The 23714-nt window shown below is 44.3% G+C and overlaps 2 protein-coding genes across 3 annotated transcripts; one reads left to right on the plus strand and one right to left on the minus strand.

The window, feature by feature from the left end:
- Positions 1-55: 55 nt before the first annotated feature.
- LOC137600370 (pannexin-1-like) lies at positions 56-5120 on the minus strand. Its single transcript, XM_068321959.1, has 6 exons — positions 4562-5120; positions 3005-3126; positions 2314-2513; positions 1628-2129; positions 1367-1526; positions 56-1276 (listed from the first exon to the last, which is right to left on the minus strand). Exons 1-5 carry the CDS (start codon positions 4740-4742, stop codon positions 1377-1379), a joined length of 1155 nt encoding a protein of 384 aa, XP_068178060.1. The 5' UTR covers positions 4743-5120; the 3' UTR covers positions 56-1276; positions 1367-1376.
- Positions 5121-5921: 801 nt separating this feature from the next.
- On the plus strand, positions 5922-23338 carry LOC137600170 (meiosis regulator and mRNA stability factor 1). Of its 2 annotated transcripts, none has more exons than XM_068321621.1 (27): positions 5922-6032; positions 6252-6459; positions 6588-7433; positions 7716-7878; positions 8074-8288; positions 8514-8631; positions 8714-8886; positions 9114-9629; positions 10560-10717; positions 10970-11131; positions 11553-11739; positions 11887-12065; positions 12180-12260; positions 12376-12615; positions 12698-12817; positions 12893-13071; positions 13161-13381; positions 16302-16444; positions 16609-16742; positions 18135-18337; positions 18559-18786; positions 19048-19287; positions 19369-19620; positions 19719-19779; positions 19928-20020; positions 20175-20309; positions 20542-23338. In XM_068321621.1, the coding sequence occupies exons 2-27, from the start codon at positions 6310-6312 to the stop codon at positions 20745-20747; spliced, it is 5403 nt and encodes a 1800-aa protein (XP_068177722.1). In that variant the 5' UTR covers positions 5922-6032; positions 6252-6309; the 3' UTR covers positions 20748-23338. The 2 variants fall into 2 exon arrangements, with proteins under 2 accessions (XP_068177722.1, XP_068177723.1); XM_068321622.1 differs by having other exon boundaries at positions 9498-9629.
- Positions 23339-23714: the final 376 nt, after the last annotated feature.

Below are 23714 nucleotides of genomic sequence, written 5' to 3' on the forward strand. Positions count from 1 at the left end.
ATGGAAACACTATGCGATCCGATAGACACCATAGAAACAAAGACGAGTCCACAACCCTGAAAATAAACTCCAACTGCTTATCATATTTATTATGGCAGTGCACTGCGTCAAATCACAGATGTTCCAATATTTTCTTAAAATGAAAGAAAATAAAAGCCTGTCTGATTTCAGACTGCCTTGTTTCTACTGGGCACATTGTAGAAAATGTTTTTAACTTCTATCGAAAATATCTATCAATAGCAATTACTGATATTTATATTTCAATCCCCCAAAGAACAATCATCCATCTTCCACGTGTAAAGTTCAACCTTGTCATCAGTTCACTAGTTTAGTTTATTTAAAATGGAGTTGTTACATCCCGTTTCAAAGCGATTATACAGTATATTGTAATTGTCAGTGTTCGTATGTTCGTTCGTCCGTCAGTTAGTTCGTCCATCAAATGTCTTCGCAACCGTTGGAGATAGAAAGGTGAAATAGAAAGCACATTACTCGGGCGGCAAAGGGGATGAAAATGAGATGAAGATCTTGACTTTGAGAAAACTAGGTCAAGGTCAAATTTTAACTTTTGCACACTCTGGAACCGGATGAGATAGAAAGATGAGGGAGAAGGCCAGTGTGAGTAAGACTTTAGATCAAAGCTAGTGCTTTGATTTATTGTAAGTATGTCAAAGCACAATCTTTGATCTACGTATGCAAGTAGGTCAGGGTAAAATTTTGAATTCAGGGGTGTCGCTGGATGTTGTAGTCTGTGACTGCCTTGGTTCTAGTTCATTTTCATTCCGACATGCGCACACACTTGTTAGACACAGTCATATTTTACAGTCCAGATTGGTATAGCCAGTATAGCAGTTTTTGTAATACTTATAGTACTTATCATATAATGTGTATTTTGTGCCTACAAGGACATTATGTTTTATCATGACATCTCAGCTTTAAATGCATTAAAAATTAGTCAGTCCAAGGAAAATGACCGATTTCTTGAGAATATCAACATGAAAGAATAAAAATATATCACAGAATAAAACAAAATTCAGCAAACTGTCTCTGACTTAAGACAATGTCCTCTCATGATTCAAATTTGTTAGATTTAAAGGCCTTCTAATAGTTTAATAATACAGACTGTGTGAACAGGTCAAGGCCTCCAATGGTTTTGAGAGTAAATACCACAAAAGAAAGTCAGAAAAAGGAATGTAGATTTTTTTTGTCAGTGACGTTCTTTCCGCTACAGCAGGGCTTCCTCTCATCAGGTCAGTCATTCAGCAACAAGGCAGCAGATCTAAAGGGAAATAAATTACATTCAAGTTTAATCGGTTCATTTCATTAAAGATATACAGCCTCCATTGGAGGGTTAGAAGTTCCTCCTTACCTCGGAGGACTCACTCTTCAGCTTTAGTAGTTTTTTCAGTGTTTTTGCGAGCGCACATCTTTTTGCTATCTAACACATCAGTTTTCACCTGACCCAGAGTTCGTAATAGGCACGTAGCATCAAACCCTTCATCCGCACATTCTTGCAACAACTCAAGTACCTGCAAATAAGACATGTTATTATGGAATCAAAGTAAAAGCAAGAACAGATGTAGTTCAGCAGCTACAACTCTGGACCTTTGTTACCCGTGATGAGACCCACCTGCAGACACTTGAACGATTTGAGTTGGCTCAGGTTCTCCCGCAGAAACAACAGATAGATGCTCAAATCATTGTAGACGGGTGTGACCATGCCCAGAGCACCAAACCCCGGCAGCATCTCAAAAGGACGGAGGAAGCTGGAGTTCTGGCGAGCCGGTCCAATAATTGCATACACCACCAATGGAGCAAGAAGTACATATGCCCCCAAGTTGATGTAGCTGAGCAAACCAAAGACACCCACCGCCACCAGCTTACACTGGACGGCTGAGGGCAGCAAGGAGTCATTCTTCAGCAGCCCTGTGCGGAGGTCACAGGAGAACTCATCGGTGAACGAGGCCAAACGGATGTAGTAGCCAAGGTAGAGGCAGGCCAGCAGGAGGATCAGCAGAGTTAGGATGCGACATGTGAGGTACTTGACCACAAGGCAGCGAGTGAAGCGCTTAGTCTTCAAATACTGCTCCACCAAAGGGTATTTGAAGCAGCCTTCAGTCAGATCCAAAGCACTGTTGCACAAAAAGACCAACAACATACAGAAACCTGTGATGCATTTATGATGAAACAGGAACAAAGTGATCTGCAGATCTTTCAGTGGGACAACAGCACACTCAAACAGCATGAAAAAATAAATGATTATTGATGAAACTGTGTAAGGGACATTAGTGGACAGATTGGGTGTAAGGTAATTACCTCTGGACGTCCTCGGATGCATCTTTGCAGTCTAAGGATGCCAGATTCTTAGCCAGTCTAATGGCTCGGTTATAAAATCGGTCCAGCTCCTCCATGATGAAGCTGAGGTCAGAGGAGAGGTGTGGTGCGGCGGTGAAGCGCCACAACAAGGCTGGGATGTATAAGAGGATCGCCACTGAAAGGAGAATGTATGGGAAGAACTGGGGGCAGAAAGAAAGAGAAAAAAAACAGCTTCATTTTAGAGGAATTAATATGACATTCGAATAAGATAAGATAAGATAAGATAAGATAAGATAAGATAAGATAAGATAAGATAAGATAAGATAAGATAAGATAAGATAAGATAAGATAAGATAAGATAAGATAAGATAAGATAAGAAAGGATACAACAAGATAAGATGTTCCCCTATTAGTCCCACATTGGAGAAATACAAACAATTCTAAATTTAAACACATTTTAAACCATGTGAAAAATGGATCAGAGTATGATCCAGATAATCATTAAACATCTATACCCTAGTTATATAAAACCAGTAATGGCTTAATAATAATAATAATAATAATAATAATAATAATAATAATAATAATAATAATAATAATAATAATAATAATAATAATAATAATAATAATAATATGGTTTAAAATCATTCTAATCCCAACACTATCAGCTATGTCAGGATGTTGTGTGTACCTTGTGCAGCCAAAGCGGTGAGCCGTCAGCTTGTTGTTGCACTGCTGCCCAACAGAATGATTCCATGTATGTAGCCTGTTTTATGGAGAAGTTACTGGGAGCAAAGCAGCTGATCTGGGTACCTGGATAGGTGAAGAAAGTATAGAAGCAGTCAAAGCTGGCAGGCAGTTTAGTCACTCAACTGGTCCTCCTCGGCACTCATGATCTAATTTGCTGTTGGGATGTTTTCAGCATACTTTCTGTCAATAATTATGATGGTGTACAATGGAGAGTTCAGTCTGGCGTATACGATTCACAGATGACCTACATAGTCAGCAGACAGTCGTATCATTTTTAGAGCATCAGTCACCAGTTAGACAAAGTATGTTTTCATCTGTTCTAACTCTCAATAGCATAAAATACATATAAATACACATGTATTTTAAACTGGATGTGTTGAGATGGAATGAGTCGATCAAACATTATTTTGCTCCATTAAGGTCTGGAACTGAAAAGTTGAATTGAAATGTGACTCTGCACATTGAGCATCATCTCCTTTGCCATGACGGTTTATTATATCGACTGACTCCTCACACTCACAGTTATACTGTAGATCAGTAATGAAATGTTACAGAACATATTTTACTAAAGGAGTGTGTGTAAAGATATTAAGTCTTTAATTTTTATCACACATTCATACATTTTTCACACGCATTAAAATCTGATACAACCACGGTTTTGGAGATTATTCGTGGAAATCACTTAGAACCTCAAAACATTAAGGACTGTAACACATTTGCTTCAATAGAAAAAGGATTCATCAGTCAAACACGGAAACCCCTCACACGATGGTAAACAAAGGTTCCACTCCTTTATCTGGATTAACTTTAAGATGATTTCCTCCGCATGGCCCCACCCTTTCCCCCAATTTCACATTAATCCATTATGTAGTTTATGAATAACTCTTAGACAAACTCTATGTCACAATGTAAAGTAAAAATAAACTATAACCAAATAAGAATTCACCCATACATGCTCCTAAATTTGATGAATCCCTCTATGTCATATCCCCAAACCGTCCTCATCAAATTGTGATAGTTTAAGTGTAAACAGACATGATGGCCTAAAAGGATTAGATTTGTTGAACTGCTGTGGACTGAACCTGTTCACAGGAGCCAGGAGCGCACAGTAAAGGCGTCTGTCGGTATTTGAAGCTGTCCGTGCCTGCGTACCTAAAGTTCACTATCATCTCCATGACCGACATCTACATCATCTCCATCATCATCATCATCATTTTCATCATCATCAGCAGCAGCAGCAGCATTCCTGCCTTAATATCTGGGCGTGAGATGCGCATAACTCCGGATGCGCCACACCTTCTCCGTGTTCACCGCTCTCCTTCAGATTACTCGTGGAATTGAACTCACATACATATTTATATTAAACTGTTTTCAACCACTGCTTATAAGTATGGTTAACTGACACAACCCTAAGAAAACCCCCTCCAGAATCTGCCCCAGTTAGAATTCCACATGAAGGAATTCAAGACAATAAAGATTTATTCCATCACCAACTCACCCACTGACACCTCTTGAGCAAAGGCGAGCGAGATGAGAAACAAAGGCAGCCCCACCGCGACCACGGTGACAATTTTGTCCACCGCCAGCTCCAGACGCACCCCTTTGTATTTGGAATCTGTGGGATCCTTCAATAAAAAGTCGGAAAAAACGTACTCGGTGGCTAGGTGAGCAATCGCCATGACTGACGGGAGCAGAAAGCCGGTCTTGTCTAATTTAAAATTGAGACTTTAAATGAGATAAAAATAAATAAATCCCCCTCAAAGCAGAAATAAGGATAAAATACGGGCTCGTTATTGTTCTCCCATCTCCATTCACTGCTCCGACAGTTGAACCTGACGTCCCGCAAACACTCCACACATCACGGCAGCCGGGAGACACCATCTGCCGGGTGGTCGCTGAGTGGCGCGCTTTCTCCATCTGCCGCTCAGTATTTACCTTCACATGACAAAACACCAGAGGAGCAGCGACTCCGGCCAGTAATATTACAGTGTTTCATTAAAAAAAAAAAAAAAAAAAATTCCCATGAAATTATTAACTACACTAAGTTTATTTTCTTTGATACAGTCGGTTTATTCTGTGGTAGAATTCAAATTACGCTGTCATCGTATTACTGAATTATTATTACCTTCACCAAAGAGGTCGTGGTTTTACCCTCGTCAGTTTTGCTGTTGGCGGAATCACTCAAGAAACGCATTCAGACTCGGTGTGGAAGCTACTTTTACATAATTTGAGAAGATCTAAACAGTACTATTTACGAACTCGAATGCATGGGTTTTTTTCTGGGAAAATATCAAATTAAAGAATAAAAATTGATTTTCACCATTAGGTATCCAGCAAACTCCTCAGCATCAAATACTATGTTTAGTTGGTCAACCAGAGAATCTGTTCAGCCATCAATTTTAAATATGTTTTGTCAAAGGAGATTTTTTTTTCATTGGTTAGTGCCTTAAATTACAGAAAGAACAAAAAATATTTCTATATCAAACATACTAATGTTAAAAAAATCTTTGTTCTTTCTCACTTCCAAGATTATAGAAGTCACATCTAAGTGGTATTTTGATAGACTGTCTCTGTTTTAGAAACAGGATTGTTATTTTAACCATTTCAATCACAAGATTAAAGAAATAATAAAATAAATACGTAAATTATAAAGAAGTAAATTACATAAATTATTATATATTAATCGTTCAGGTATACTGAATAACTAAAAAACAAAAACCTGTCACTGTGTATTAGACGGGGTGGGTGGTTGCGAGGGGCAGTTTGACGGCGAAGAAGAAATCGAAGAGGAAACCGAAGAAGAAGACGGTGACGACGATACAATTTACGACAATGCATTTTACGACAGTTGTGCTAATTTTCTGGCAAACTAGATTACAAAAAGGTGTGGGTTTTGAAGTACGCGAGCAGGGGCAGATGTCCTGTGACGAAGATGTGATTGACAAGACCTCGTTAGGTGGCTCCACAAGGTATTTTGAGTGATTTATCTTTTTTCTAGTTTACCTTAAAGACGAAAGCGTTCAGGGGCTATGTGCCACAAAAACATCGGGGTAGTTTACCGAACCTGTCCCAGCGCGTGTACCGTTTATTTATTATGGAGAAGCTAAAGCCTGAGCTAGCTTGTAGCCAACATGGCGCTACTGAACATAAACAGTGTGAACCGTGAACGTTCGCTTTTCTTTCCACAGGAAAGCATGAGAGAGAAAAGAGATGGGAGCATTGTGAAAGACTTTTGTGGGTTGTAGAATGGAATTGGGAAATGAGAGATCTATACACAACTCTAGACCCTATCCATGGCTCAGCGACCACAAAACAGAGCCCTCAACCCGGCTATGGACACTCAAAGACTGCTTCTCCACCAATGAAGCAACTTCTCTTCATCACACAGATAAAGAAGTGGGTACCTCACCTGTTTCAGTCCATACATGACTGCACTTTGGCAACACACAGGTGTATGCCCACGCAACGTTTCCAGACAGCAGACCCACCATATAAACTAATCTGATGGTCTTTCTGTATTCCAGAAAAATTACATGGACAACAGACCAGCTGTGCTGGAATTGAAAGATGTCCCTCCTCCCCCTCTGCACCATACTTCTGCTTCCCAATCCTCCCAGCCCTTCTCTCTTGCCCCTCTCCCCTTGCCTCCTCCCTGCTTGCCCCCTCCTCAGCTAACACAAGAGTCCCACCAGCAACAGCCATCACAGCAGCAGCATGAGGGGGATAGCCCCAAAGTAAGCGTTTGCACTCAGTGTGACTACTGTAGGACAGATGGCTATGGGCTGTTACATGGTGGAGGTGCTGTTGGTAGCAGTAACAGCGTTGCCAGTACTGTCTATATGACTTCAAGCTCTCTGGGAGCGCCCCCCAGCAGCAGCAGTCTTGACAGGTCTGGCACTTTAGTTTCTTCTTTTCATGGATTTAATGATCACCTAAACAGTGGGAAAAAAGGAAACCATCTGAATCCTTTGTTTAGTCTTGCTTACAAACCTCAGAAGCTATCATCTGTTGCTACCTCTCAGCCTCTTTCAACACAGCCCTACCTCTCCTGCTGCTCGGGCCTTCACACCTACCCATCTGCACCTCTTCCGTGCAGCCAGCCCAGCCTGTTTACCTCCTCAGCTTCCTCTCTATCGTGTGTTTCCTACCTACCCACTCCCTTGCATGATTCTTGCTTGGCCTCTTCTGGTTACACTTGTGGTCTGGACTGCTGCCCATCAGCCAGAAGACCCCAGAGAAGCACGCTCGGTGATCACCAAGCCGCCACCACAACCACCACGACACACTTCTGCTCTTATCCTATGCACCGAAATGTAGAACGCATGGTTTGTGTGAAGTGGGCACACTACTGCCAGGATTGTCTGTTGAAGGTTGGTGGAGTTTATTTGTGAATGAAGATCACTGTGGGTAATGTTCAGACACATTTAGTTGTACGCTGTCTTATCATTTACTAAGGTTTTCATCATGTAAGATCATTTTTTATTTGAGAGAAACATAATTTTCACACTCAAAAAATATGGCAGCAACTTTAGTTTCTGTAGGTGGATCACAGCACTGATGTTAACTAAAACTAGCTTTATTTGTATGAAATACATGTGGTCATATCTTCTGATTTGTTTTTCTTTGATTTTAATTATCTCTCTTATCTGTAGCCCATGAATGGACTGCCGTCCGAGTCAGACAAGGTGTGGCCCAATGTTCCTGCACCCCAGACTGCTCCCCTCCCTATCCCCATTTGTAACGGCTGTGGCACCTCCTCTGAATCTATGGTGCTCGTGCCACCAACCAGCCTTGGCAAACTTGGTCAGAAATATGGTCAGTGAACTCCACAATGCAGATTTCAATACCTTCATAAATACTCTTTTGTATAATTTTGTCAGACTGTTATGGTATCTGGATTTAAAATTCTTTTCATCCAAAACTAACCTCAGCAACTAAGAAACTTGATTATTTTCAAGATGGACAATGTGTTTAAATTAAGTGTGCGTGTAATGTTTAATGTCGCCCCAGGTTCTCCAGAGAACGGTGGCCCAGAGAACATCGCTCCAGTGGGTGTCTTCTGGGACATTGAGAACTGCAGTGTGCCCAGTGGACGCTCTGCCGGAGCTGTGGTCCAACGTATCCGCAGCCGTTTCTTTCAGGGCCACCGCGAGGCGGAGTTCATCTGTGTCTGCGACATCAGCAAAGAGAGTAAATCTGTCATCCAAGAGCTAAACAATTGCCAGGTACCAACTCATTTACAATTAATTTTAGATCTTAATTCAACATGGAAAACTTGAACTTTTTTCCTCAGTTAAATGTGGCTGAGTATTTCGTGCTTGTCTTTAAATTTTCTACAATGTGAGACCGTAACTTTGGCGGGTAGGAGGATTTGGTGCTTGTATTTTATTTCATAGCTTTAATTCATGCTTGCATTTTATTTTATTTCATACCTGTTGTGCTTCCATCAGGTGACCGTTGCCCACATCAATGCCACAGCCAAGAATGCTGCTGATGACAAGCTACGCCAGAGCCTCCGGCGCTTTGCTGAGACTCACACCGCACCCGCGACTGTTGTGCTAGTATCCTGTGAGTTGTCGCCAAAATCGACCACTAAAGTCAATCGTGAAGTACTTTGTGGTAAGAAGTGTTGTCTTCTCATTGTTGACAGCGGATGTGAACTTTGCAAGTGAGCTGAGTGACCTCCGCCATCGCCACGGTTTCCAGGTGATCCTGGTCCATGGCAACCATACGTCTTCAGCCCTGCTGCAGCACGCGCACTGCCACGTGGCCTTTCAGGAGATCACGGCTGATCTGCCGCCACGCATGTTTGTCAAAGCACAGGTAGGCCTCACAAAAGCTACTTAGTACTGTGTTTAAAGGGTGAGTAGATGCTGGGAAAAATATCAGAAGAATTTAATTTTATTGTGGACTAAGAGGTGGAAAGTGTTTTCCTAATCTTTACCACTCTCAGGAATTTTTTTTTTCGCCTAAAAGGAAGACTACTGCTATCTGTAAGTGTAAATCATACAAACCAGGCAGGCCCGCTGTCTCTTCCTCCCCTGCTTCAGCCCAGTTTCAACCTCTATGTGCACAACCTCCCTGTCAACTGTGACAAGAGCCTTCGGAACGCTGTGAAGCTCAGGCTCCGCCGTCTGTCAGACAACTGTGGTGGCAAGGTGGTGGGCGTGTCCCAAGGCGCAGCGGTCCTGCGTTTTGGCAGCCCTGAGGCGGCTTCACGCGCCCGCAAGCGAATGGAAAATGAGGATGTGTGTGGCCACAGAATCAGCCTTTCCTTCTCCCCGTGGCCTCGAGACGATGCAAGCCCTGAGCTCGAGCTTCAGTCTCAGCCCCATCACTCGGCTCAGACTGTGCCCCACACCTGCCAAAGCCAGGATTCAATGTTCGCCCCTCCCCCGTCTATGTCTTCCTTCTCTTTTCTGCCCCTGGAGAAGCCCAGGTCCCCCAGGAGGCCACGGCGAGCAACCCGCCCGTGCCACACCACAGGCCCAGTGCCTGAAAGGCCTTACAGCCCCAGGAGGGGGTGCAGTGGGCCTCCCGGTGGTGCTGCAGCCAAGCCCCATCAGGTCAGCAGACTCGTCAGTGCCTGCTTCCCCCTAACATCCGTTGCCCTTTATCCTTGTCTGGGCTGCATTGTATCTTCTTTCCCCCCCAGTGTCCTTCTGTCTGCTGCTTTAACTAACCGCTTGCTAAGCTTCATTTGTCTGCTCATGCCAACATGTAGCATGCAGTAATTGTGGCCTGTGCATCATGTGCTCATTGTCCTGCATGTTCATTGGTCATTCATCATATTTTATGCATGAATTGGTCTGTATATTTTGTGCTTTTTTGTTTCTGGCTGGGATTGTCAGTACATCAGTGCTGATGTGCTGTCTCTGTAATGTTCATGCCCGACCTGTGCTCCTGTTTTGTGGCTGAATTTGTGCTGCCTTTTGGTGGCTGCTGTGTCTAAGGTGACTTGTGTTGTGCATCTTTATTGTAAGAAAACAGACGAGTGTGGACCACTGGAGAAAACTGACCCTATATAGAAGACAAAAACTAGGAATGTGCATTTTAATTGTCAACTCTTCATCCAGAGTGACAGAGCTGTATATTCTACAAATTACAATAGTTCACAAAACAATTTGAGTTATGTCGACCAAATAAATTCCATCATTCAACTGGTATTTTCCGCTATGGTTAATTGTCATTAATCAATCAAGTTTTATTTATATAGTGCTTAATCATGGCAACAGACATTTCAAAGTGCTTTAACAGACAGAGAAACCCAACTGAAACCTCCAGAGCAAGCATAAGCGACAGTGGTGGGGAAAAACTTCCTCGATGAGGAAGAAACTCCGGGCAGGACCCAGACTCTTTTGGGCGGTCATCCGCCTTGACCAGAGACAGCTCATTTACTTAAAATTCTCCATCCCTACTTTAAGTCTCACAGCATCAGTTCTTTCCCTCAAGTTAGATTTTCCAGTTTCAGCATCTGTTGCCTCTGTCTGATCCAGGAGACGAATAGTTTGGAGGGCAAGCCCCGAACGGTTCCCCACCACCTGGAGAAAAGCCGTGCTGCTGCTTCTTCCCCCCATAGTAATGGCGAGACACCAGTGGTGGTGGAGCAGCTGTCCAAACCAGGCCTCACAGGAGAATCGATCTACAAGAAGAGGTACAGAGTTAGACCTATGGGGTTTGGCTCTGCACATGAAACTCTGCTCATGGGCTGCTGGTGTGATACCATCTGTTATTTTTAAGTCAAAGAAGCAACAACTTATTTTTGTTGGACAGAATTCTGTATTAAATATAGCCAGCCCACATGACCAACACTGGTCAACAGTAGCGCATACGAAAGCACTCAGAAAATCTTGGTGGATGTTGTTGTTTTTTGCGTATTTCATGTATTTTTTGACTTGCCAAACAGGAGAGAAGACTCCAATCCTCGCAGTCGGACTGAATCCCCTGCAGAACAAAGTGATCCGACTTCAGGAGAGTTCCAGATCAGCACCCCATCCGCCTTCAGCAAGCTAAATCTGCACAAGAGCTTTAGTCCCCTCATCATGTCCCAGGGCTCCTGGTCATCCAGGTAATGTAGTCAACTTTGGTAATTATGAAGAAATCAATTGAGAGCATCTCCCATCTTTCAACCTCCTTTTAGTTTATATAACATGTACATTTAGAAATGCCTATTTTTTAAGTCAGTAGCATTTTCTAGCTGGAAGATACTTCGTCTGTCCTTTTTATGGTGGGAGTTAGATTTTAGTAGAACTTAGGAGGAAAGTGGGAAAACTCCTTCAAGGGTGAGTTTCTTCTGAGGATGTCTCAGGTACAGAGGATGGTTTTTTTTTTTATCTGCTAGCTTGTTTGAACATGTAATAAAATGTGTTCCTGGTCTTGGTACCTGGTCTCTTTTTACTTTGTTTTTTATTCAGCACCAACTCTGTGAGATCTATGATAGTCTCCTATTTTAATCCTTTTAAATTGGTCCTTAACCTTTCCATCGATAGGAGTGCATCCCCCTGCCTCTCCAGCCGATCCTCACCCCTCCTGACTGCCTCTCGTAGTCCATGTCCAGAAGCTCCTTCTGAGCCCTTTTCAGATGGCGCGGATGTCCAGGTGGCTAACCTGGACTACAGAATGTCCCGCAAAGATCTGCAGCAGATGCTGCATGACACATTTTCCCGTTATGGTCGGGTAAGACAGACTCAAGTGATGATCGATTGATGTTTGTTTGCTGTGCAGGCGGCACAGCAAATAAATGGCAAGCGGCAGGCTTTCCTCTTGAAATTTGGTTTCACCTCTGGTTCAAATCATCCTGTGGTTGTCACCTATCCTGTCCAGGTTAAAGCTGTGGAACTCAGCCCCCACACAGACTATCAGCTGAAGGCCACAATTAAGATGTTGTTCTTGCGTCAGGCCATAAGCGCTGTCAGTGGCCTGCACCGCTACAAGATTGGAGGCAAACGCATCCAGTTGTCTCTGGTCACCGGTGGCAACAATAAATCTGTTTCCTTGCTCAGGTAAAGTCAAACATTCTTGAGGGAATTGTTAAGATATTGTAGCTTCTACTGTACAAATATGTGATTTCTTGGACCGTGGTGATAAGGTTGGGGTTTTTTTGTGTTGTTTCACAGCACTGAGATCATCGGCATTCTTCAGGATGCACCTGCCAATTGCCTTCCTCTCTTCAAATTCATAGAAATCTATGAGAAAAAGTAAGCGGCTTTGGCCCCAGTTATGGTTTTCAAACATGATCCACTTTATTCAAATTTAGTATTCAAAGTGTAGGATTTACGAAATGGTTTGCTAATTGCTCTTCTCTCGCTGCAGGTATTCCCGTAAGATTGTGGTTGGGGATCTGTACAAACTACCAGAGGTGGTGGCAGTGCGCGAACAGGGGGGCTCAAGACTTGTGTGTCTCTTGCCCAGCAGCCAAATCCGTCAAAGCCCACTGGGATCTTCCCAGTCCCAGGAGAGCTCTTCCTCAACCAGTGGCAGCCCTGTGGTTTTTGAGGAGTTGGAATACCATGAGCCTGTCTGCAGACAGCACTACACGCAACAGGACTTCTGGTGAGTTGAATTTTTCTTGAAATGCACATTTTATTCCTGATTGTTTCCATTCAACTTTTTTTTTTGTGTGTTTTTTTTTAAGTGAGGCTGACTTTGACCCCGAGTCCTATAGAATACCATTTGTCGTGATGTCTCTGAGCACTTTATCGTCTGAAGTTCACAGCCTGCTACAGTCACATGAGGGTACTCTTCCGTTAATGAGGTGAAAATCAGAGCTTTGGATTACCTTCTTTGATATTTTTACAAAAACATCAATAATTTTCTGTTTTTTATTTAGTTTTCCAGACTGCTATGCAGCAAAATTCAGCCCCCTGCAGCTGGGCACTGAGACACTGGAGGGTGGTGTTCCTCTGGAACACCTCATTACCTGCATTCCCAGCATCACAATAGTCACAGCTCAGAACGGCTTCAAAATCATCAAGTGGATCCACAACAAACCCCCGCCGCATAGCTCCGGTATGAACATTCAAAAGCTGCTTTTCTAATGCTTTGGACTATTCTTAATCAAGCAGATCGAGATTTCAAGATATGTGTTTTTCTTGCAGAGCCATGGCTGCAGCGCTGTAAGAGTCCAATTGGCAACCCACAGCTCATCCAGTTCAGCCGGGAGATCATTGACCTGCTGAAGAGTCAGCCTTCTTGTATCATGCCCATGAGCAAGTTCATACCCTCCTACCACCATCACTTTGCCAAGCAGTGCCGCGTCTCTGACTACGGCTACTCCAAGCTGTTGGAGCTTCTGGAGGCCGTCCCACATGTCCTCCAGGTACCAAGGATAATGAGTCACTCAGACCATTTACTATACTATACTAAATATTAGAAAATTTCACATTGCAAATATAGTCATCAAAATTATGCTGACAGTGTGTAATATAACGGAAAATTATAAAAACACTGCATAGTGGGTGAATAAACTAAATGTTTTATTGTGCGCGGAAGTGTTTTAACAGCTTCTGCTAATGCTTTTGACAACATGAAATACCACACCCCTTCCCCGCATTCTGAAATACCCCATCAGGTGTTGAGCCGAAAATTTACTTGTCTTTTATTAGGACGTTCGCCCTCAAAGGAAACATTCTAAAGTATACATAGAAATATTTTTCCCAAATCAATATCTCCATCCATCCATCTTCCACCGCTTATCCGTAGTCGAGTCACGGGGGCAGCAGCTTCAACAGGGAGCCCCAAACTTCCCTTTCCCCGGCCACATCCACCAGCTCTGACTGGGGGATCCCAAGGCGTTCCCAGGCCAGTGGTGAGATATAATCCCTCCACCTGGTCCTGGGTCTGCCCCGAGGTCTCCTCCCAGCTGCACGTGCCAGAAACACCTCCCTAGGGAGGCGTCCCGGAGGCATCCGCACCAGATGCCCAAACCACCTCAACTGACTCCTTTCCACGCGAAGGAGCAGCGGCTCTACTGTGAGCCCCTCGCGAACCGCAGTGTTTCTCACCCTATGTCTAAGGGAGACACTTTGCCACCATGAAGTTGTTTAACTACCTCAGTGACTTCATCCCGAGAGGTTGACTCGGATCCCCCATCATCCTCCAGCTCTGCCTCTGCAACAGAGGATGGGTCAGTTGGGGTAGTTGGATTCAGGAGTTCCTCAAAGTGTTCCTTCCACCGACCGACAACCTCCTCAGTCGAAGTCAATAGCTTGGATGGCCCCCCATTTCCCCCCCCTGAGGTGTCGGACAGTCCTCCAGAACAACTTTGGTGCTGTCCGATAGTCCTTCTCAATGGCCTCTCCGAAATCCTCCCACACCCTCTGTTTTGCCTCCATCACAGCGGAGGCTGCAGTCCTTTTGGCCTGTCGGTACCCTGCCCTTCCCTGACCACTGGGGTCCACCACGGTGTTCGAGGGTTACCGCCCCTTGAGGCATCCAAGACCTTGAGACCACAGCTCTCAGGTGCTACTTCAGCAGTGGAAGCTTTGAACATCAACAATTCAGGTTCAATGTCCCCAGCCTCGACAGGGATGCACAAGAAGGTCCTTCGGAGGTGTGAATAGAAGGCCTCGCGGACCGAGTCCTCCTCCAGACGTTCCCAGTTTTCTACTCGTTTGGGCTTACCAGGTCTATCCAAAGGTTTCCTCCGCCAACGGACCCAACTCACCACCAGGTGGTGATCAGTTGACAGCTCTGCCCGTCTCTTCACCCAAGTGTCCAAAACACACGGTCGAAGGTCAGATGATCACAAGATCAATCACTGACCTCCGACCCAGGGTGCTCTGGTACCAGGTACACTTGTGAGCATCCTTGTGTTCGAACATGGTGTTAGTTATGAACAATCCGTGACTAGCACAGAAGTCCAACAACATAACACTGCTCGGGTTCAGATCAGGGAGGCCATTCCTCCCAATCACGCCCCTCCAAGTGTCTCCATCATTGCCGATGTGTGCATTGAAGTCCCCCAGGAGAACAATGGAGTCCCCTGCAGAGATCCCTTCAAGGACCCCATTTAAGGACCCCAAGAAGGCCGAATACTCTGAACTGATATTTTGGTGCGTATGCACAAATAACAGTCAGAGTTTTATCCCCCCACAGCCTTAAGGCGCAGGGAAGCGACCCTCTCATCCACCGGGGTAAACTCCAACACAGCAGCGCTCAGTAAGGGGCTTGAGTATCCTCACACCCGCCCTGCGCCTCATGCCTGACGCAACTCCGGAGTAAAACAAGTTCCAACCCCTATCCAGGAGTTTGGATCCAGAACCGAGGCTATGCGTGGCGGTAAGCCTCACCAGATCCAACTGGTAACGCTCCACCTCCATACAAGCTCCCCGCCAGTGAGGTGACATTCCACGTCCCCAAAGCCAGCTTCTGCCGCCCGGGTCTGGTCCGTCGTGACCCCTGTCATCACTGTCACCCATATGGCAGCGCACTCGACCCCATCGGTTTGCCCTGCGGGTGGTGGGTCCACATGGGTGGGAAGAGTCCACGTTGCCTGAGCCCGGCTGGGCCCTGTGGCAGACCTGGCCACCAGGCGCTTGCTAACGGGCCTTCCGTCCAGGCCTGGCTCCAGACGTGGGCCCCGGGCTTCCTCCGGGCAGGGTCACATTTTTCCCTTTCCGATTTGTCATGGGATCTTCTGAACCATTCTTTGTCTGGCCCTTCACCTGAGACCTGTTTGCCTTGGGTGACCCTACCAGGAGTACAAGACTCCCGACAACATAGCTCCCAGGATCCTTAGGGCACACAAACCTCTCCACCACGATAAGATGATGGTTCCTTGAAGAGGCAAATCAATATCTGTTCTTATTAATGTAAGCTTCTGTTAGGATCACATGATGGAACCTTAAATTAGAAGGGTGGCACAGGAGTGAACAGCCTTGGGTAAAAGTTTAGAAAATGGACTTTTACATCGACAAAAGGATGAAAATTATGATTCAGTATAATTTAATTAAACGCCAGTTTAGATCAGTGTAAAGTGTGATGCATGACAGCTGATTGTCGGTGTTTTTTTGTTTATAATATTAAACAACCAGATTTAAAAGCACATATAATGCACACAAATGTGCAGATTAAAAAGCAGACTTCAGACGTGGTCTCTTTTAGAAAGATGAAAAATCTCGTTCATTGCCAGGTCTTGCTAAATGTGTTTTATTTTATCTATTCTGCTATGTTTCAATTTTACCGTTTTATCTTTGAACTTGTAGCTGTCGTCCTTTTTTGTCTTTCTTTTCCTGCAGATCTTGGGGATGGGTACGAAGCGTTTACTGACCCTGACCCATCGAGCTCAAGTGAAGCGCTTCACCCAGGACTTGCTGAAACTGCTAAAGTTTCAAGCTAGCAAACAAGTGACGATCAAGGACTTCATGCAGGCATATCACTGGTCAGTCAGCATTTCCACCAGTCTGTAGTTGTCGCAGAGCCTTTAGGTTTGGCAGTGTTCTACATGTCTGCTGGATTGTCTTTGAATTACAGTACAGTACTCATTTGCAGCTGAAGACACGGGTTGTCAAATACTATCATCAGTTCTATCCTGTTCTGTATCAGGTGCTTTTCCAGAGACTGGAGGGTAGTCGACTATGGCATATGTGACCTGATGGACCTGCTGACTGAGATCCCCGACACCACCATCACCATTTCGCATCAGGACATGGACACGGTCATCTCTGTTCCCAAGAGAGGTCAGTTATTGGGAACTCGTCATAAGACGAACTTCAGTTTGATGGTAAACGGATCATTTCAGGTTAATTTGTTTTCATTAAGCTGAATGATCAGTGTTCTTGTTTGCGTTGTCCTTGCGTCTTTGACGCACATTTTTTGACAGGGACGCACGTTGTCTGATGATTGTGCGTCCCTGGGACGCAAGCTTTAAAGACTTACAATAAAAAAAAAAAATCGATGCTACCTTTTTCCGTGATATATTTGGAAACAATGCACTTTCATTCAACAAAAATATCCACAATTTATCCATTTCTCCTCTTAAATTTGAAAATAGAAATCGCCTTTGTGTTTTGCTCTCGCGTGAGTTTGTCACGAGACTCATCTGCGCGATTCAGTGGGTAACTCTGTCGCCACACAGCATGGCGGTTCGGGGTTTGCATCATGCTCTGTGCAGAGTTTGCATGTTCTCCCCATGTCTGCGTGGATTCTCTCCGGGTTCTCCGCCTTCTTCCCACCTTCAAAAACATGCACTTCAGGTTAATTGTCCATCCCCAAATTGACTATAGTATGTGAGTGGGTGTTTGTCTGCGTCTGTGTGGCTTCACGGTGCACTGGTGTCGCACCAAGTTTCCGCTGCCTCACGTCCTAAGCCAGCTCGGATAGACGGATGAAGCGTTTGTGACAATGAATGAATGAATGACTGAATAAAATCGACCAAACAGCAAAACGACATCTGCTCAGTGTGAGAGCGACACGTTAGTCTGACATTATCTTCACGCCTCTGAAAAAGATGCAAAAGTTGGAGAAAACCCAAGTGACAATGAGTACTTTCCTGAATAAAAAACAAAAGTTAATGAAAACAAAAAGACATTACTGGATAATACGGAAGAAGATACAGAAGAAGACGAACGAAAACCAGCAAAAATCCGAACATTTGTACCACAAGGGACACAATTCTTTAGAGTGGGTGAGGCATGGCTAAATGTCAGCAACCAAGACAAAATGAAGCTTACAAAATTTGTGTTTAAAGAAGGCTCTGTCAGCTTGGTGTAGTGTTCACAGGAGAATATATGAATTAAAGGCGAAGAAAACTATTGACCGAAAAGCAAAAGAGAAAAAAAATGTCTTTATTTCTAAAACTTTTTTTAAGAACGACCACCAGGCTGTAACATTTTGATAAAAATATGGGATTTTCTTGTTTTTCTTTTTTCTGAAAGTTATGATATTAATGGTTAAATTTATGATTTAGTTTTTATATTGTACTATTGGCAAAACCCAATCCTTACTTATGCTTCTACAGTATATTCTGTTATTACTTTTGGAATGCACAAAGTCTTGTTGAAGCTTATCCCAGGGATGCACTCCTTTCTTGAGCTAAAATGAATTCTGAAAGATTCCCGCTTATTCTACAGAGCGAACCTCAGAAGAAATTGAGCGCACAAAGCAGTTTGGAAAAGAGGTGGTGGATCTTTTACGCCACCAGCCTCACTGCCGAATGCCCTTCAGTAAGTTCATCCCCACCTATCACCATCACTTCGGTCGTCAGTGCAAACTCAGCTACTACGGATTCACCAAGCTCGTGGAACTCTTCGAAGCGATCCCTGACATACTGGTGGTGAGTTGGGAAGACGGCACAGGAAAACATTTTCTTGTGGTCTTTGTTCTTTATTGTTACAGATTTGACTTCATAACAGAAGATTTGGTTATAATATATTCCTTCCATGATAATGATTGTGATGTCATCTTAAGGTGACTGCGACCAAACAGGTTATGAAATCCACAAACCCTTCTTTCTGTCCATGTGAATGCTGCTTGTTTTAAACTGCTTTGGCTCAGGTGTTGGAGTGCGGCGAGGAGAAAATGCTCACCCTGACAGAAGTGGAGCGTATCAAAGCTTTGGCGGCTCAGCTGGTCAAGCTGCTCCGGGCTCAGAAGAACTCCAGCCTTCCTGTCAGCCAGCTTCTTACGGAATACAGCAAGACCTTTGGTTATGGTCTGAGGCTGCAGGACTACGATGCCAGCTCCCTGCCAGCTCTGCTAACCAAACTCTGCCATGTTGTCAAGGTAACAAATAGCTCGCAGTGTGTCTATTTTGTTTGATTAAATCAATGAAAAAAATATTAAAAGTTTGATGTACTTTGTCCAAATGGTCAAAATGTCATTGCTTACAATTTTATGATTGGGCAATTATTGCTTAAGTTGAGTAAAATCTCAAAGCAGAACCTCATCAGGTTTCCCATTTAGGTGACCATGTTCATGTGTACTTCCTGTGGAGGTGATTTTTTGTTTGTTTGTTTTTTTAAATCCCAACATCTCCTTTTCAAGGTGGCGGACGGCACTGACGGTCGGGAAGTGCAGCTGATCAACAGGAAGTCCTTGCGCTCACTGACCTACCAGCTTCTGGATCTGCTCATGTCCCAAGAGGATGAACAAGTTAGCAATGGCCTGAAAGTGTATGTGCTGAGCGAACAGTACCTGACTGTCCACGGAGCCTCGCTCAACCCATGTGAATATGGGTTCCTTTCCCTCAGCGAATTACTCAAGAGCCTCCCCTACCTCGTGGAGGTGAGTGGAAGTCGGATTTTAACTTCTTAATATGCCTTCAGACTCTGAAGAACTGTCTCGCTCTTCCTCGCTCCGCCACAGTTGTACCATGAAGAATGCGCTGATGGCTGTGAAGCCTGCGACACCGACAGCGGCCACAGTGGGGAGTGGGTGAGGCTGACCAGGCTTTACCAGTTTGCCCGTAACGTGCGATCCCTGCTCCACACCTACCATTACAACCAGATCTTCCTGACTGATTTCCAAGGGGCTTACACCAAATTTACCGGCTGCTCCCTTGAACCTCGTTCTTACGGATGCCAGAGCACTGATGAGCTGCTCGGTGCCATTCCACAGGTGGGTATCATTTTCATTCTATGGTTTCACAACATACACCTTGAGAACTTGAAGATGTGCTATTGGTATTTAGATGTCTTACTCCATTATCTCCTCAGGTGGTCTGGATCAAAGGACACGGGCGCAAGAGGATTATCGTTTTGAAAAACGATATGAAAGGTAAATCTGACGGTCCGTCTTATTTCAATCTAAAATGAACAGTTCAGGGCATTATTTACTGACGGCTGTGGGGTCTCTTAGGATTCAATCAGGAGACGATGAGATGGGGTGGCGTATAATTACAGATGTGTGTGTGTGTTTTGTTTAGCAAAGGGAAGCTCTTCAGCCCCAAGCAGTCCCCAAACCAGAGACAACATGGAAAGCCCGATGAGCAGCACAGCGTCTGGATCCCAGAGTTCAGGTAACCCCGGTCTGAAATTTGAACCCTGGTTTGCATTGGAGGGGAAGAAATATTTGAATTACAATGACGACACAGCTTTGTGGACAATTCTGCTGTCATGGGTGTGTGTCTGATACGCTATCGCTGTTTGACCTTCCAATCGGTGACGCTGCAGCGGAGTCAGAGCTGCAGAATCCAAAGTCACCGGTGGACCTGCTGTGTGGTCCTGTACCGTCCTGCCTCCCGTCCCCTCAGCTCCACCCGGACCCCGTTCTCCTGATTCACTTCGAGGAGAAAACTCTTCCAACGGGTCAGTTTAATGCATTGGATTTCCTGCGTTTTCATCATAATCCAGGCCAACGTTGGTCAACATCTGTTCTTGTAGTATTGTAAGAGAAACAGAATTTGTGATCCTCATTAAATATGGCTTGTGTGCTGTCTAGTTCACAAAAAAGATGTCAAGTGAAGAGAAATGGAAGCATTTAATGATTCCTGCTAGCAGTTAGCTGTGAGCTCAGTCTGTCCTCCTGATGTCATTCCAGGGAGTGGTGAATGTGAGGCGGGGGCTTCAAGTGTGTCCAGTCCACCGGAGGAGGAGCCTGGCAGCACAGAAGACCTTGAAGCCGCTAAGCCTCCCCCGCCGCCCTCTGACCCGAAACCCCCCACGTCTGTGGAGAGTCCCAGCAGAAAAGCAGCACGCAGCAGAATCAAGCTAGCTGCCAACTTCTCGTTCAGCGCCGGCCCCTGATTCTTCCCATTTGCACATAAAGTGATATTACTCCAGATAGTGTAACTCTAACTACGAGCTGACCAGCTACTCTGAACAGGCACTTGATAGATGTGACCACAGAAGAGCACCGATATCAACCCGAGCTCTTCCAGACTTGTGTCCTTCTGCTTTCTTAATCTGTCTTTTGTCATCTTTGTTCACTTTGCCAGATCGTTTCACAGTCGCTGCGATGATTGTCAACCAAAATGCTCTTTTTCTTCTTGCAGATTTCCTGCAATATTTTTAATTTACCAAATTCATCTACTGTAACCCGTTTGATTTCATCTACAGGGAAGTTAAATAGCGTTTCCATCTATGTGCGTCTTCATTGTTGAGCCACTGGCCTACGTTGGCACGCAGAGTCTTAAACGGAGTTAGTTGTCACTGTGTACAGTTTTGGATAATAACGGGTAAAAAAACGGGAGATGAAAACTAAAATCCATGAAATGTATTTCCCAACACTGTTGAAGGTACCAAAGGGTTTATAGACGTTTTGTTCATGTAGTATATTGAGATACCTTAATGTATACGTACTTATTATGTCCCCGATGTCAGAGTTAATTGAAGGTATCCATTAGTTTTTTAAAACTCATTTCAGACCTTTGGACATTTTGCTCTGTAGGTGACTGCAGACATGACGACCAGATTAGCGGCCACGCCCCCGCCAGTCTCAGTTGCTTCAGTCTTGGGTTGCGATTTCTAAAGAAGAAGCATCTTTGAGGTCCGTTCAACGTTTGTGTTAGTCGTAAAGGAGCCGAAGGGAAGTATTTTCAGTTGCTTTTAAATTATTCGTGGTGTTTAGTAGACTATTGAAGAGTTTGGCCTTTGTGTGTGGGGGGGGGTTTCATGGTGATTCACCGATGAACCGAAAAAACATTTATCTGTTCAGGCAGTGGGGGTTTGAACAGTTTGAGCACAAACAGGATTTCGATTCTTGTAGTGTTTTGGCTCGTCTCTCCAGGGGGCCACAAACGTAGGTCTGAATGGAGGAAAGCCCTCAAACACTCCGACCTGGTGCGTTCTTGGACAGCAGTGAACCGAGGCGTGTGATGATTGTTCTGCTTTAACCAGTCACCAGTGTGTTTGTGTTGCGTTGGCTGTGTGTTGTCTGTGGGGCTTACACTGGAGTTGGTGGTGTGAAATATGCATGGCGTGCATAAATGAGTTTATGCATCGTGTAAGCCCGGGAGGAGCAGATGATCGAGACGTTATCTAAGATCAGTCTTTATTTCCACCATATTTTAGGGAGGGGAAGGGTTGGCTTTCACCTTTGCGGCCACGTAAATGCTCAAGGTTTTTTTCACGTTAACCTTGTCACTGCGTCGGTGGTGATGTCCACGCTGCCTTGAGTTACGTTCGAGGGGAGCGGTGAGCGCTCCTGAGTTTTTGATTTTTAACGTCAGGGTGAATGGTTGTGAGTTTTTAGGGATGAGAGAAGGGATGGGAGCTGTTAGTGGATCACCTTGAGGGGGGGGGGGGGTTCTGGAAAGCCTCCTGAACAGACTGACATGCACACAGGGGCCCCTCTGCGGCTCTCTGGAATCCGCCGGGCTTTTACAATGGTTTGTATTTGCCGCGGCGCTGAAGGATTGGCCATCGCACCTCCTCATCCCTTAGGTGTTGCGTACTGGAGGTTTTACGTTTTACGTTCTGTGTTGGTTTCTCGGTTTCACTCTGTCTCAAGTACTCACAACTGCGCCGGCTGCTGAAATGCCAACAAAAAAAAAAGTAAACTTCCTGTGAACTTCAGCACAATCCAGGTGCCGCTGAAGTCGAAGGGCGTAGAGAATGGGTAAGAGCCGATTTTACCCATTTCAGTCTGGTTTCATTGTTTACCACCTTTAGACAGTGTTATTACACGGGTTTTCTTTCTCAGACTTGATTTTGACTTGTGAAAAGCTGTCAAAGTTAATAATTTCCACTTTGCCAGTTCAACAAAAGGCCTGAAGTCTTTTTTTAAAAGGGCTGATTGGGTTCTGGTCTTTCCTGCGGTGTTTTTTCTGACCGGAAACCTGATTGATGAAGCTTCTCTGAAGAGTTAAGGATTTAAAAGCGTTAGAAAGGCTATTAAAATGCTCTCGATGAATGTCTAAATTTAACTTTAGCAGTAAAAACCTATTATTTTTGTGAATTAGAGCAAACCCTAGCTATCCGTCAGAACTGCAGTGGCAACTAACTCCAGTGGATTGACTTAACTTCCCTGTTAAGAGCTCTTTGTTTGGTTACAACAGCGAGAACCTGTCAAAATATGCACTTTTGCATAGTTTTGGTTCATGAATTACGTACTTAAGATTGGTTAGTGATCAGAAAGGTGCTGAAACATGTTTTTTGTGTCTTAACCGGGTTCTGTGTAACTGAATCTGACTTAATTCATTTTGTCGTGTCGGACAGTCCCCCACCCTCTTTATTCAGCAGTGTCTTTAAACCTCCTGCTTTGTGGTCATGTTTTGTTTGTCTGGTCAACCATTTTGCACATCTGTCACATTGCTGTACTACATGAGCTTTTGCTGTAACCATCTAATGTTGAAGGGACCAAATAGATTTCCTTAAATAAACTTCACAAGCATCAATTTTGTCTGTTTGGGTATTTTTTCACGGATGACTTGAAAGAATCAGATCAGTCGATGAAATCCTGAAAGATGCTTTTTATTTAAACACGTATGTACAGGTAGGTTCAGCTTATTTTTCTGCATATTTATTCAATAATCAACATTAGGACCGTCATAAATTCACTACTACTACAGGATGCCGAGTCATCAGAGGGACTGCTAAGTGATAAAGGGCAGAATGTTGCTCGACATGAGTCACTAATGTGCTAAACACACTCAAACACAGGGTCTGGTTCATTTCCTGATGCTTATCAGTAACGCAAGGCTAAATTCAGAAGATGCAAGTTTGTTATCAATATCTGTAATATATACAGTCAGTAAATGTCAGAAGACAGGG

This window comes from Antennarius striatus, chromosome 8 (assembly GCF_040054535.1).
Source record: "Antennarius striatus isolate MH-2024 chromosome 8, ASM4005453v1, whole genome shotgun sequence".
Taxonomy (NCBI): Eukaryota; Metazoa; Chordata; class Actinopteri; order Lophiiformes; family Antennariidae; genus Antennarius; species Antennarius striatus.